Here is a 13398-nt window from a genome sequence, read left to right as displayed (position 1 = left end):
GATTAGTTTTTCTATATCATAGCCATTAAATCAGTGGCCCCAATTTGGGATATTGACATATATACATATGCATATATATCATCTACGAATGATGTCCTTAAATGAAATCCAATGTGTAAAATCTCATTGCTGCCACTATATATGGGAAGAAAATGAATGCCACATAATGACGTAACGTTTCACTACCAAGTGCATGCTCTCTTCGTGTCTTGTCTTCCGATAAGACTCTCTCTTTCTCTCTCTCAGACCTCATCCAATATTTAGAACCATATCAAAACAGCTCTCTGCAAGTACGTATATATATATATATATATATATATTATATTTGTTTGATTTTCTGTGTGTCGAGGTTTCTGTCTACAGCAGAGGAAGAGGGATGGGGAGGAGGAGGAGCTCGCCTGTGAGCGATTTGTTTGGATGGGTGAGGAGGCAGTCCATGAGGGTGAAGATTTCTCTTGGAGCTGTGCTTGCTCTTTGTGCTTTGATCACTTTCAAATTTACGATCGAAGATCACAACTACTTCTTCATTGCCTCAGAAGCTGTCCACGCTGCAGGGATCATCGTCTTGCTTTACAAACTCACCACCAAAAAGACATGCTCTGGTATATTTATCTATACCGTACGCATGCATGCCTTTCTAGTATTATCTCTGTTGTGTCTCTGATCTGTTGGCATTAACGCAATGGTTTCATTATCTAAATTGAAGAACATTTCTCACTTTTTTTTTCAATTTTTTTTTTAGAAAAAAAAAATGGTTGTTTGGGACATTAGGATTGTTCTTTGTTACTTCAGTTCTGGTGGTTTATTCTTTTATTCAAAATTTTCAATTCGTCTAGATTTTCCATGTTTTAATTTCTGATCATTTATCACAGCATTGGGATGTGTTTTCATGATTATAACATAAACATACCTTATAGTTAATTTCATTAGCAAATCACAATCCTGGGAAAACATGTCAAAAGAAAGGCTTTTTTGGCAGTTCCAATAATCAGGTTTTATTGCCTTCTTCAGGCCTCTCACTGAGGAGTCAAGAACTCACAGCTCTGTCTGTTGCTACGCGATTGATCTGTAGTACCCTCATTGAGGGTGACATTCACACAGTTCTAGATTTTACCACCTTGATGGCAACAACCTGGGTTATGTACATGATCCGATTCAAGTTGAAGTCAACCTACATCAAGGAGCTTGACAACTTGGCCTTGTACTATGTGGTAATGACATTGCTGTCTGTTCTGCTCTTAATATTGCAGAACACTGTCCAAGCAGTTTTCCTGTATTCATTCCTTTCATTTAGCATAATTTACCTGCTATATTCTTGCTATATGAAATACCCTGTACTGTGTATAAGAATGTGGGGTATGAGATCTCACATTACTTGGGACTCGGGAGGGAGAAGTTCAAGCTCTTTATAATAATTCTAAGGGGTTTGAGTATGGGACCAGATATGATTTAGAATTTTCTTGAGTTGTTCCAATCACATCTTTGAAAGCCTTGGAATGATGTTTGCTGCAGATATCGGTTAAACATTTATATTGATTATATATGGCCACATAAGGTGACTGCCATTTAATCTTAAGAAGTAAAAGAAAGTTAGAAAAATTATTTTTGCCTATCCCAGTGTTATAAATCAAGTATCAAAGAGACTAGTGAATTATGAATTTTCTGCTGGTTATTGTATGACAGGTTGTGCCTTGTGCTATCCTTTCCATTCTTCTCCACCCTTACACGATACATTTTCGCTTTACTCGGGTCCTTTGGGCATTTGGTGTGTATTTGGAATCTGTTTCAGTGCTGCCTCAGCTACGTTTAATGCAGAATGCAAAGGTTTTAGCTCCATTCCTGTCTCTGCATGCTTTATATCCAGCAGCTTGTCAACTCCTAAGAATTAATGTTGATTTGATTCATTCTGGTTAAAATTCTTCAGATGATTGAACCATTCACAGCCCATTATGTTTTTGCACTTGGAGTTGCAAGATTCTTGTCATGTGCTCATTGGATAATTCAGGTTAGTTTCATAAGTTGTAGCATTCCATAATGTGTCTACTCCATCCAAATTCAAGATAATGCTTCAGATTATTCTGCATCTAGCATTTGTTGGTAAAAGAACTCAAAGATAACAGCTATAAGTTTGGTGAAATGTTTTCCTCGCTTGTTTGAGGAAGTGACTGTGACTCTATTCATGTAGAGAAATGCTACTCAATCATCCTTTTAACCATCATCTTTTGGCGTGGCATCAAATGATCGGAAAATACTCTATAAAAATTTGTGAATTAGTCCACTCATTCCCCTACCTTCTCTGATGAGCATCCTTGTGCTGATTAATTTTAGGCATTCGAGGTGAATAGTGCCTGATACATAGCAAAACCCATATCGCCATATATATCACAATTCTTAGTGCCGATTTCACTTCAAGAAAAATGACCTTTTTCTTGCACCCTTTAATGATGGAAACAAACCAATGCAACATTCTTACCATTTTGCATGCAGATTTATGAGACTCGTGGGAAGTATCTGTTTTTGATTGGAAACGGGTACTTGTGGTTCTTGGCTGCTTTCCTCTCAGAAGTAGTCCAGACATTTATCTTGGCTGACTTCTGCTACTATTACATCAAGTGGTAATCAAGCCTACTTTCATTTTACTTATATTCTATCTCTGCAATCAGTTCATTAAGCATACTGATTATGTTATGTGGCATTCTCTAATTGGCCCCTGCCACTTTTCAATTTGCTGCAGCTTCATGCAAGGCCAACTTATACTGAAGATGCCGGTTTAGATATCAGGCTTTGGAGAGCAAACACTATCTGTACACTTGCTTTTACCTATATTTGCTTTTGACCTAAGCATCCTTAGGCTATCCAAACAGCGACTTTTCAAATTCTGACATTTAAATTTCTTTTCCTTTCTTTTCTTGGTTTGCGCTATACATTTTATAAGGATTTAGGTTGCCTTTTTTAGGGTTTTTTTTTTTTTTGCCATATGAAGCATCCTTTTAGGAGTAACAGTTTCACATGTAATGTTTAATTTTCTTCAAGTTGCATAATCATATTGATATCTTAGGATTCATATATGAGTAATATTAGATACAATTTTAGAGTGTGTAAATTTCACGCAGTTCTTTTGAGAAATAGTGAGACTATCTTTAATGTGAATTCAAGATTTATTCACTTTTTTTTAAAAGGAAGTGCAAATTTCACGCAGTTCATTTGTTTTCACAACTCTTTTTTAACTCAACTCATCTCATTAAATCAAATTATTACAACTTTTTTAAATTCTCAAATAAAATAAAATAAACAATTTAACTTTTTCAAATCTAAAAACAAAAATAATATTAAAAATATATATTCTTACAATATTTTATTCAGCTTTAATTTTTATCTCAATTAATTTTATCTCATCTCATTTGTAAAAACAAACGAAACATAATCATTTCTCTTTTATCTATTTGGCATATTTGGAAGTGATTAAAATTTAAATGCTGTGGACACATTTTTTTGGAAAAAAAAAAATTTGGAAAAAAATTGATGGGCCTCCACCCATCCAATACAAGAGGGAACTTCCTTCTCTAAGGGCCCATGGAGCCCACTCACTCTACGGTGTACACTACTCCTAGTAAGTGGTACCCACATCTGGTTGGAGCCCACCTCGGGTACACAACTGTACAACCAGGACCCCTACTATGCCTTTCACCAACGTAAAGCCCGTCGTACATGTCCGTCACCTTTGTTACATGCCTACATTCTGGAGACCGACACTCGGCCTCCATACGTCACCGCAGCAACAGTCCTCCAGGCCTTTCCTTCCAACGAAAAAGAAAAAAAAAAATTAATAATAAAAATAATACTAGAGCGACAGCGGGCTCCCGCTAAATTATTTTATATATATATATATATATATTTTTTTTATGTAGATTTTTTAAACACTTTTAAATATTTTTTAAATATAAAAAAATTCACAATATTATAAAAAAATAATTCTTTAATCACAAAGTAAAAAAAGTAAAAAATATTAATCTTTCCACTAGAGCTCTGTTGAGATTCTTTTATTTATTTTTTATTTACTATAAGATTAAGAAAGTTCTTTTTAATAATATTGTAAATTTTTTATTTTTTAAAATACTTAGAAAAATATTAAAAAAGAACAGTGCTACATCTCCCAGAACCCACCGAAAAGGCAAAAAGTGTTTTTTTATTTCTTTTATTTCATGTATTTTTTTAATCATCATAAATATTTTTTAAAAAAATAAAAAATTCACAATCTCATTAAAAAATACTTCCTTAATCACTAAGTTAAAAATAAATAAATAAATTTAAAAAAAAAACATTTGGAACACAAATTCGGATCTAAATTCGGATCCCAAAACATTTCTCAATTTATATATTAAAAAAAAACACATAAAATAACTTATCAAAAGCTTGAGCAGTAGTTCTAGTATTAGAGCATTCTCATTAGCTTAGACAAACTTTCATGATAGCTAAATTTTAGTCAATATGTGCCAAAAAGTCACCACATTAAATTGGTCATCTTTATAAAACTTTAAATTTCTACTATAGTGATTCTCTAAATTTATAGGTGAACAATAGGTTAGCCAAATATTAAAATATTCAATTCTCACTTCTCTCACAAAATATGTAGGTATTTTTTTATAATTAAGAAATTTGATTTGATTTATTGTTATTAAATATAAAATGTGATAAAAATAAATTAATTAGTTAATATTAATTAGAATATTAATTATTAAGTTAATTATAATATAATTATTATTAATATTAATATTAATATTTAATATTTAATAAATTTAATAAATATTAATATTTAATGTTAATTTAAGATTTAATAAATGTAATAAATATTAATTTAATTAGTTAGAATATAATTATTATTAATATTAAATTGATATAATTATAAAATGTGATATAAATAAATTAAATAAAAAATTATTAAATTAATAATATTTTATTATTATAGTAAATGATTAATCTAATATAAAGATTAAATTTAAATAGAATAGATAAATATAAAAAAAATGTGATATTAGTTAAATTTATAAAGATAAATTTATCAAATCAATGAGAATGTTTTTATATAAATAAAAATAAATAAATAAAAAATCATCTAGTTCAAACCATTTGCGGCACGTGTAGGACACCTCACGACATGTCTACATCAGCTTCCTTCAAAAGTCGCTCCTGCAACTTTGAAGACCCGCTGAGCTGTTGATGATCGAGCGAGTACTCCACGTGTCGGTCCGATCACTTCTGCTCCTTGAGCTTCAAAATGGAAACCCCGGGACCATCCTGCACGACAGGTACACGCGTCAATAGGGGCAACGAATAACGTCGTTTTTGTCTGTCTAAGTAGGGATTCTAAAGACAGCAAGATCACACACCACGTGCCGCATCTGCCAGCTCGTCGTAACGTACACCCATTACCAGTCAGAGTAATTAGTATCGGAAACTGAAAGGAAAATGAAAGATCCCGCTCATGCTCACATATTTTTCTTTGAGTAATGATATTCTGCGATATTTTGTATAATATATTATATAATAATATGTTAAATAAGAAATATTTTTATAAAATATCTTATAAAAATAACATAATTATGTATATTAAATTATTATTCTATTTTTATTCCATTAAATATAATATTGCATTTTTTTATTATTAAATAATTATTTATTACATATATTTTATCATCTAATAATGATAAATGTGTCACATACTATTTAATATAATAAAAATAAGATAAGAATATAGTGTATAACATTACTCAATAAAAAAATACTTATCCACATACAAAAGCCATTGTGGCCAACCATTTTTTTTCTTATTTAATTATTAAGAAAGTGTTTTTAAATAATATTGTATTTTTTTAATTAATTAAGGTTAAGAAATAGAAGTTATACATTCATTGGTTGTAAAATAAATTATACAAATTGTTATACAAATATCACCATTTCTCTAGTTTAAGCCACTTAAAATTATTGTTACGTGGCATATGTATATACAAGATTTGGACAATATCATGATATTTATATAAATGTTATTTGTATGAATAATGTTAAGTATAAATTTCAATGAGACAAATTTTATGTAAGTCTTTTATAAAAAAAAATAGGTCCCACAAAAAATAATATATTTTTAACATATTTTAAGATATGGTTCACTTTTTTACAAAATAACTTAATAAAGTTTATCAATTTGAAATTTACACAAATCATTCCTCTTTGTTAGGAGTGTTACCCGCATGGTGTAGGGGGTGCGGTTTTAACCCCACCCTCCACTCAATCCAGTAATTCACTGGAGTTATAATTTTTGTTTTGTCTAATTTTTGTTTAGACCCAAATTATAATATAAATATAAATATAAATTTTATTCAAAAAAATATAAACTCATTAGAGTTATATTTTAAATTGCTTTAGACTCCTTGGCCAACTTTTCTATAGTAAGTCTCACATTGCTTAAAAATGATTATTATATTACATTGGCTTCCTATATAAAGGTTGGTCAAGGAGACCAAGACAATCCATTAACTTGAATTCAAGTTTTTAATAAGTTGTATATATATTTATATACAATATATATTTATATAAATATAAAAAAAAAATTTATTATGTGAGACGGTGCGGAGCGAGGTGCGGGGCAGGGCCCCGCTGGGGTCAGCCCGCCCCCGCCCCCTGACCCCGCTATGGGTCCTTCATGCGGGATGGGGCGGACGGGAGAGGAGTAGTGGGGGCGGGCCCCGCTGTCCACCCCTACTCTTTGTACAAGTATAAAAGGTTAAGATATGTCTCAATTAGACAATTGAGAATATATTAAAATCTTATACCACACATTTCTATTTAATTAATATATAATTAATATAATTTTTTTTATTTTAATACTTAAATATATATTTAAATAAAAAAATAAAAATTATTTTTGCATTTAGTCATACAATTACAATGCCTTATTACTAACAGATAATAGTAGGCTTATTACTTCTTATCACCTATTTATTATTCTATAATATATTTGAAATTTTATTTATTTATTATTATTTTTAAATCTTTTTTAACATCATTTAGTTTTAAAAAATATATAATTTTATTAATAGTCATTTTTTATTTATTAAGTCAAAAAATAAATAAATAGTAAGAAGTAATAATCAAATTATTATCCGATGGGCAAGGCTAGAGATCTCGCTCAGGCTCCCACTCTCATTTTTTTATATTTTTTAAATTTTTTTTACTTGTTATTACAAAAATTTTGTTTAATAATATTATGATTCTTTTTAATATTTAAAAGTGTTAAAAAATGATGTGAAAAAATATAAAAAAAAATATTTAAAACTTTTTTCCATCATTTGTTAACACTTTTAAATATTTAAAAAAATTAACAATATTATTAAACATCATTTTCTTAATTATTAAATAAAGAAAATTCTATATAGCTTACTACCATTCTATTTTTATCTCACTAAGTATGATGTGACATATTTATTATCATTAGATGATCATTTATTACATGCTTCTTTATCATCTAATGGTGATGAATGTGCCACATACTACTTAGTATGATCAAAATAAGATGAGAGTGTTGTATATAACATTACTCTTTAAAATATCTGTATAATAGTTTGAATAATGATAGGGTTACTACTCTACTACTATTTTTTTTATATTTGATTTTTTTTAATTTTTAATTTTACTTAATGATTAAAGAAGCGATTATTAGTAAAGTTATATATTTTTTTAATTTTTTCTTAGTGATTAAAGATGTTAAAAAAATACTTAAAAAAAAAAAACTTGAAATACATTTGAGTAGTAGATGGGTAGTAATATGGTAGTAAGCGTATCACTATCCTAATAGTTTATTTATTTGGTGAATAATAATATGATTATTATCCTATTACTACCCATCTAATATATTTTTTATATTTGATTTTATTTAAATTTTTTTATTTTACTTAATGATTAAGAAAATAAATATTAATAAATTTATATATTTTTAATTTTTTATTAAAGATGTTAAAAAAATAAAAAATAACATAATAAAATAATTGAAATGCACTTAAATAGGAGATGATAGCTATCCTTATTTGGTAAATAAAATAAGAAAACGTGAGAACTGAGGGGAGATGACACGCGTAGAAGGTTAAGCCCTTCGTTGAGTATGCCACGTGGTCGCTCCATTAGAAAACCTTAACCAAAAGATTTGGGGGGAAAAAAAATATTTTAACAACGAATTTTCGATCCATCACACGAAGAATCAACCAAAAAACATGCGTTTCCGCTTAAATAAACTCGCCGCCCGACTCACCTTCTCCGCTTCTGCCACGTGGCTATTCCCCCTTCGTTTTCCTTCCTCGACGACGTCTCTTTCTCGTATATAGCTTATCTATGAAGCTGTTTCAAGCTCTGAAACTTTTGTCCTGTTGAGTTTCGCGCAAATGGTGGATGTTTCGGAGACTGGCTTGAAGGTGAACGACGAGATGGAGCTAGATTTAGGGTTGTCGATCGGAGGGAGTTTTGCAAAACCGGAGAAATTGAAACCGGTGAAAAAAGTGTATGCTCTTGCGGCTGATTGGAAATCCAACGGGTACGACGTTGGCTTGAAGGAAAACCACCCGGGGTTTTCAAGATCCTGTATGTCGCCGGGTCTTGATGGTAAAGATGCGAAGCTCCTGGATCCGCAGGCGAAGCGAGATATGCACGCGTTACGGAGGCAAGAAGCGAAGAAAAAGAGAGAAGAGAAGCAACAGCTGAGGAGGGTTATGTTTGGAGCGAGGAACGGAGAGAACGAAAACGAGTGCCAAAGGAAGGAGGAGGAGGAGCAGCCGGGGCGCAAGAAAGGGAGGACAGAGGAAGATGCGAGGAATGTGAATCTGCATATGAGCGATGAGCAAATGCAAAAGTGGATGCAGCACAAGCACAATGACGTTACCAATCCGGTGCCCTTTGCGGTGGCGACGGTGGAGTGCCCTTACCCGCCGACGAACGGGGGCTTGCGTCTTCCTTGCGTGATGCCGCGTTGGATGCCAGGTGGAGGCGGGTTTGAGCCATCGGCGTGCTGGGGTTTCAGGCCGTACAAGGAGAGTCGAAGTCCGGGGCATAACTTTTCCAACGGGTGCGAACGGGAACCGATTCAGCCTATTGGTGATAGAAACGGTGGGAATAGGAAAACGGCGTCGCATGGTTCGCCAATTTGCAGTTCCTCTGCTGGTTCCGAGGATCCGAGTTCTTCTCTTGAAGGTAACCCCATTGTTATTCCCTCTTTATTTGTTTATTATTATTTTTAAATATTTTTGAGTTTATCAAATAAATTTTCTATCGACCTTAATATATTATTCTGTACATTTTTCTATTTCTATTTTTTGGCTTTCCACTTTCATCATATAAAAAAAAATAAAAAAATAAAATAAAATTAAGAACTAATTTAAGAAATGAGAAATGATATTTGACGCAAGTGCTAATTATTTTGAAAAGGAAAATGCTTTTCTCACATAAAATGGCCACCGATTGTTTTTTTTTTTTTTACTTAATTGTTAAGTAAGGATTTTAAAATGAATTTTTTATTTTTATTTTTCTTAAAAAAATATTTAGTGAATTTAATAAAAGATATTTGAGAAATTTTTTTTTTTTTTCGCGTGGCTGTTTCGGTGGCCTCTCTATGTGGAGTAGCACCACTATTTTGAAAAAAAGTAAAATTTATTATTAAAAAATTAATCTTAAAAATTTCTTACGATATTAAAAAATTAGCCAGCATTACTCTTAAATTTCAAAGCTACCATGTACAATTGAATTTTACTATTCACATCTGGATTAAAAAAATTAAAGTATTAAAAATATGTAGAAACACATCAGGAGCTTTGGGATGGTTGGGAAATGAAACAAGATGAAAATTTTGTAAATAGTAGAAATATGGTTTATGAATAGTAGTGAGATAGTTTGAGTTAAATATTTATTTGATTTTGAAAAATAAAAGAAAAAAAGTTGAATAAAAAATATTATAAAATTAAAATATTATTAGAATATAGTATTTTTTTATTTTGTGATTTGAAAAAATTGAATTATTTTTTACTTTTTATTAAAAATTTTAAGAAAATTGTAATGATTAGTTTGTTTGGAAAGAAAATGAGATGAGATTGGAAGACACATGTTTCCAAACATCCCGGTATTGTCTCAAGAGAAAATAAGTAAATCTTAGTGACGAAGGGAAGAAGGAAAGTTAATTAATATGAAACAATGGTCCGGTCCTTTTGTGCTTGTACTAAAGAACTAATTGTTTCATTCTATTTGAAGGCATAATTTCATTAGATGGTCTTGTGACGACTGTGATATGGAAACAGGCTTGGTCGGGCAAGTGCCTGGTAAATCATATATCGATATCTTTAACTAACCGAAGTAGTGATGTATTCCAAGACCTTTATTCCTCTAAACCATGTAAGTGAACCGATAGATGAGCATAGTAGAAATGTCTCTATAAAAAATGACTGCTAAGGTCGATCATGTATGATGACGACTGACAAGTGAAATGTGGAATGTGTAATGTTTTCTTTATTCTAGATGTTGTCATCCCTAGTCACGTTTGTGATTTGACACATTTAAGTGATTAATGATAGAAGTCACTTGAAATGTGTCACGTTACCAAATGCGATATGGGATAATAATGTTTTGAACGAAGAGTGGGGTAGCCCAAGCGGTAAGGGCAAACTTGTGTGCATGTGCCTCATGTCACAGGTTCGTTTCTCCCTGAGATCAAACTGTGATTTAAGTGAGAGGCCATGGCCGTGGATTACTGTGCTAGTCTCTCAGCGGTTTAGGTCCCATGGGTGAGTTCTAACTCCTAAGGGTTCTACTGTGGAGTGGTTCCCCGTCAATTAAAAGAAATAAAGCTAAACCAACCATACACTTCAACTGTTCATTTTAGTATCAAAATCATCCGTTTTAGTCTTTATGCAGACAGTCATTCTTGTCAAGACAGGTGTTTGGATAGTTGAGTATTTCATCTCATCTTATCTTATCTCATCATAATAATTTTTTTAAATTTTCATACAAAATATAATAAACAATTTAATTTTTTCAAATTACAAAACAATAATAATATTAAAAAATAATATTCTAACAATATTTTATTCAACTTTTAACTTTCATTTAAAATTATCTCATTTTATCTCACTATCCAAATCGCACCTTAATATTCTCTTAGGTGTTGGAAGTGGCAGTGATTCCAGAAGCCATTCCAGCAACACCTTAGCTGAACAATCACAATTAAAGGGTAAGAAAGCAAATGATACCAAGGGCCACTCAAAACACAGTGCTTCCTCTGATGCTGCAGAATCCATCTATGACATCAATGTCAACCCCACGGAGACATTCCTTCAACACAATACTACTCAACCTAGCCCACCTAGACCTAAGGAAGAGTCCATGCCGGAAACTGAAGCAAAAGCAAGTGACAAGCACATATCAAATACCGAAAACGCAGCAACTTGCTTGGAGAGGGAAACAAAATTAGAAATGGGAAAGCCTCCCGGACCCGCACCACGGACTCAGAACCAAAACCCTCATAATTCTCTCCCTCAAATGCCATGTGTATCAACCACAGGTAATGGTCCAAACGGGAAAACCATTAGGGGGTTTCTATACAGATATACGAAATCGGAGGTTAGCATCATCTGTGTCTGCCATGGAAGCTCATTCTCACCAGCTGAGTTTGTGCAGCATGCTGGGGGCACGGATGTCTCCCATCCTTTGAAACATATCACTGTCATTCCTTCTGCTTTTGGATGATGCGCGCACTGAACTTGATCAAGATCTCGTGTCATTGCCTGTTGTGGGTTTTTTGTTCTTTTTACATGCTGGATTGATTCAGGTGGGGGAATGGAGAAACGTTCAGGGAAGATTGTATTGAAGTGTTTGTATCTTTGTATATACTCGAGAGTTGGAGGAGCTCTTCCTTTCTAATGAATGATTGAGAGACTCCACTCGCATCTTTTGAATGTTGATATTCCTTGTTTTTTTAAACTGCTTTTGACATGCATTGCTGGATATTACAGATTTAATTTTCTTTGATTCCTGGAAAAAAAGTTATAGCCTATTCATTTCTTGACTATTAGAATCTTCTAATTTGTGGGTTAGCTTTTGTCATAAACGGATCATGATCTTTAATGGAGTGTATAGGGTGCCTTTCACTATTTTACACCGATCAATAATAAGAAAACACGCAAGGATTTTAACAAAATTAACAATACAATTGTATGCAGTGAATCTGCATTAATTTTGTCATTATTTTCATCTCCTTTCCCCTCCCAACCTCCTCTCCCCTCTCTCTCTCACTCACTAAAATACCCTATCTCTCTCACTAAAATACTCTATCAACAAGTGAAGATGAGAAAATACTTTCTATGTGGTGTCTGCTCTTACTGAACACTTTAAATTCACCAAGTGAAGATGAGAAAATTTCATTGCGGATTACAATGAATAAACTTTTATGAAGAGTTTCATCTTGGCAAAAATTTCAATGAAGATAAAGCAGGTAGTTGCTAAAATCTCTCGAGTGGTTTTAGATCCAAATGGGGAAAATGGTTTTGTTCAAAATCTATTGACAGAGATGGGTTTGTTTTGGGTTCGATAGAGGAGAGGAGAGAGAGGTTCTGGAAGACGGGAGAGAAGAGAGAGAGAGTTGAGTTTGAAATGAGTTCCAACTCCATACGGGAAGAAGAGAGGAGGGAAGAGAGAAAGGGAAAATAGAGAGAGAGAGAGAGAGAGGAGGGCTCGGCGAGAAGGAAGAAGGAAACGTCGCACTCAAAGTAAGTCTAATAAGTCTCTTACATGTCCACATTTTATTGGAGGGTGTAAAAAAGAAACAACATTTTGACCTATTTGAAGTTAATCTCTAATATGTAATTCAATTTTCTTTTTAAAAAACATGAGCATAACCACAATGAGAAAAATAAAATCACTTTTGCATGCCTTGTACATGTACAAATCATTTTCCATTAACATTTGCGATCGTAGAATACGTAAGCGTTACGCAATCTTTTTTAAAAAAGTGAATAAATATAAAATTTATATGAATAAAATTAATTTTTTAATAGTAAACTAAACTATTTTTTAAAATGATTACATAACATTTATACACTCTACAACTGTATGTAGCACGACTCTTCCATTAAACCTACTCCATGAATCAAATCGTAAAAATGGGTTCAAAAGTCATTGATCTGCCGGTCATACATAAATTACATGCATTTTTCTCTAAAATTTTAACAAAGATCTAACAAAAAGATTATATTAAAATGACCCCAACCAAACGAAACAATTCCGGATTAAAAATGTGAGTTTTCCATGATTTTTGCAAGGAGTTGGTTTAGAAGGGCAAGGGCAAGGGTATTGTTGGTTTGAATAATGCTAAAT

General features: G+C 32.2%; 2 protein-coding genes across 2 annotated transcripts; both read left to right on the top strand.

Moving 5' to 3' along the window:
* Positions 1-270: 270 nt before the first annotated feature.
* On the top strand, positions 271-3064 carry LOC121240264 (ER lumen protein-retaining receptor erd-2.2). Its single transcript, XM_041137656.1, has 6 exons — positions 271-602; positions 1012-1211; positions 1684-1824; positions 1925-2005; positions 2488-2615; positions 2735-3064. Exons 1-6 carry the CDS (start codon positions 377-379, stop codon positions 2772-2774), a joined length of 816 nt encoding a protein of 271 aa, XP_040993590.1. The 5' UTR covers positions 271-376; the 3' UTR covers positions 2775-3064.
* A 5202-nt stretch (positions 3065-8266) lies between these two features.
* Positions 8267-12002, top strand: LOC121240214. Its single transcript, XM_041137611.1, has 2 exons — positions 8267-9231; positions 11189-12002. Exons 1-2 carry the CDS (start codon positions 8430-8432, stop codon positions 11770-11772), a joined length of 1386 nt encoding a protein of 461 aa, XP_040993545.1. The 5' UTR covers positions 8267-8429; the 3' UTR covers positions 11773-12002.
* Positions 12003-13398: the final 1396 nt, after the last annotated feature.

The sequence above is a fragment of the Juglans microcarpa x Juglans regia genome, chromosome 7S, assembly GCF_004785595.1.
Source record: "Juglans microcarpa x Juglans regia isolate MS1-56 chromosome 7S, Jm3101_v1.0, whole genome shotgun sequence".
NCBI lineage: Eukaryota > Viridiplantae > Streptophyta > Magnoliopsida > Fagales > Juglandaceae > Juglans > Juglans microcarpa x Juglans regia.
Note: the sequence above shows the minus strand (reverse complement) of the source record. Positions and strands in the feature narration are given on the sequence as shown.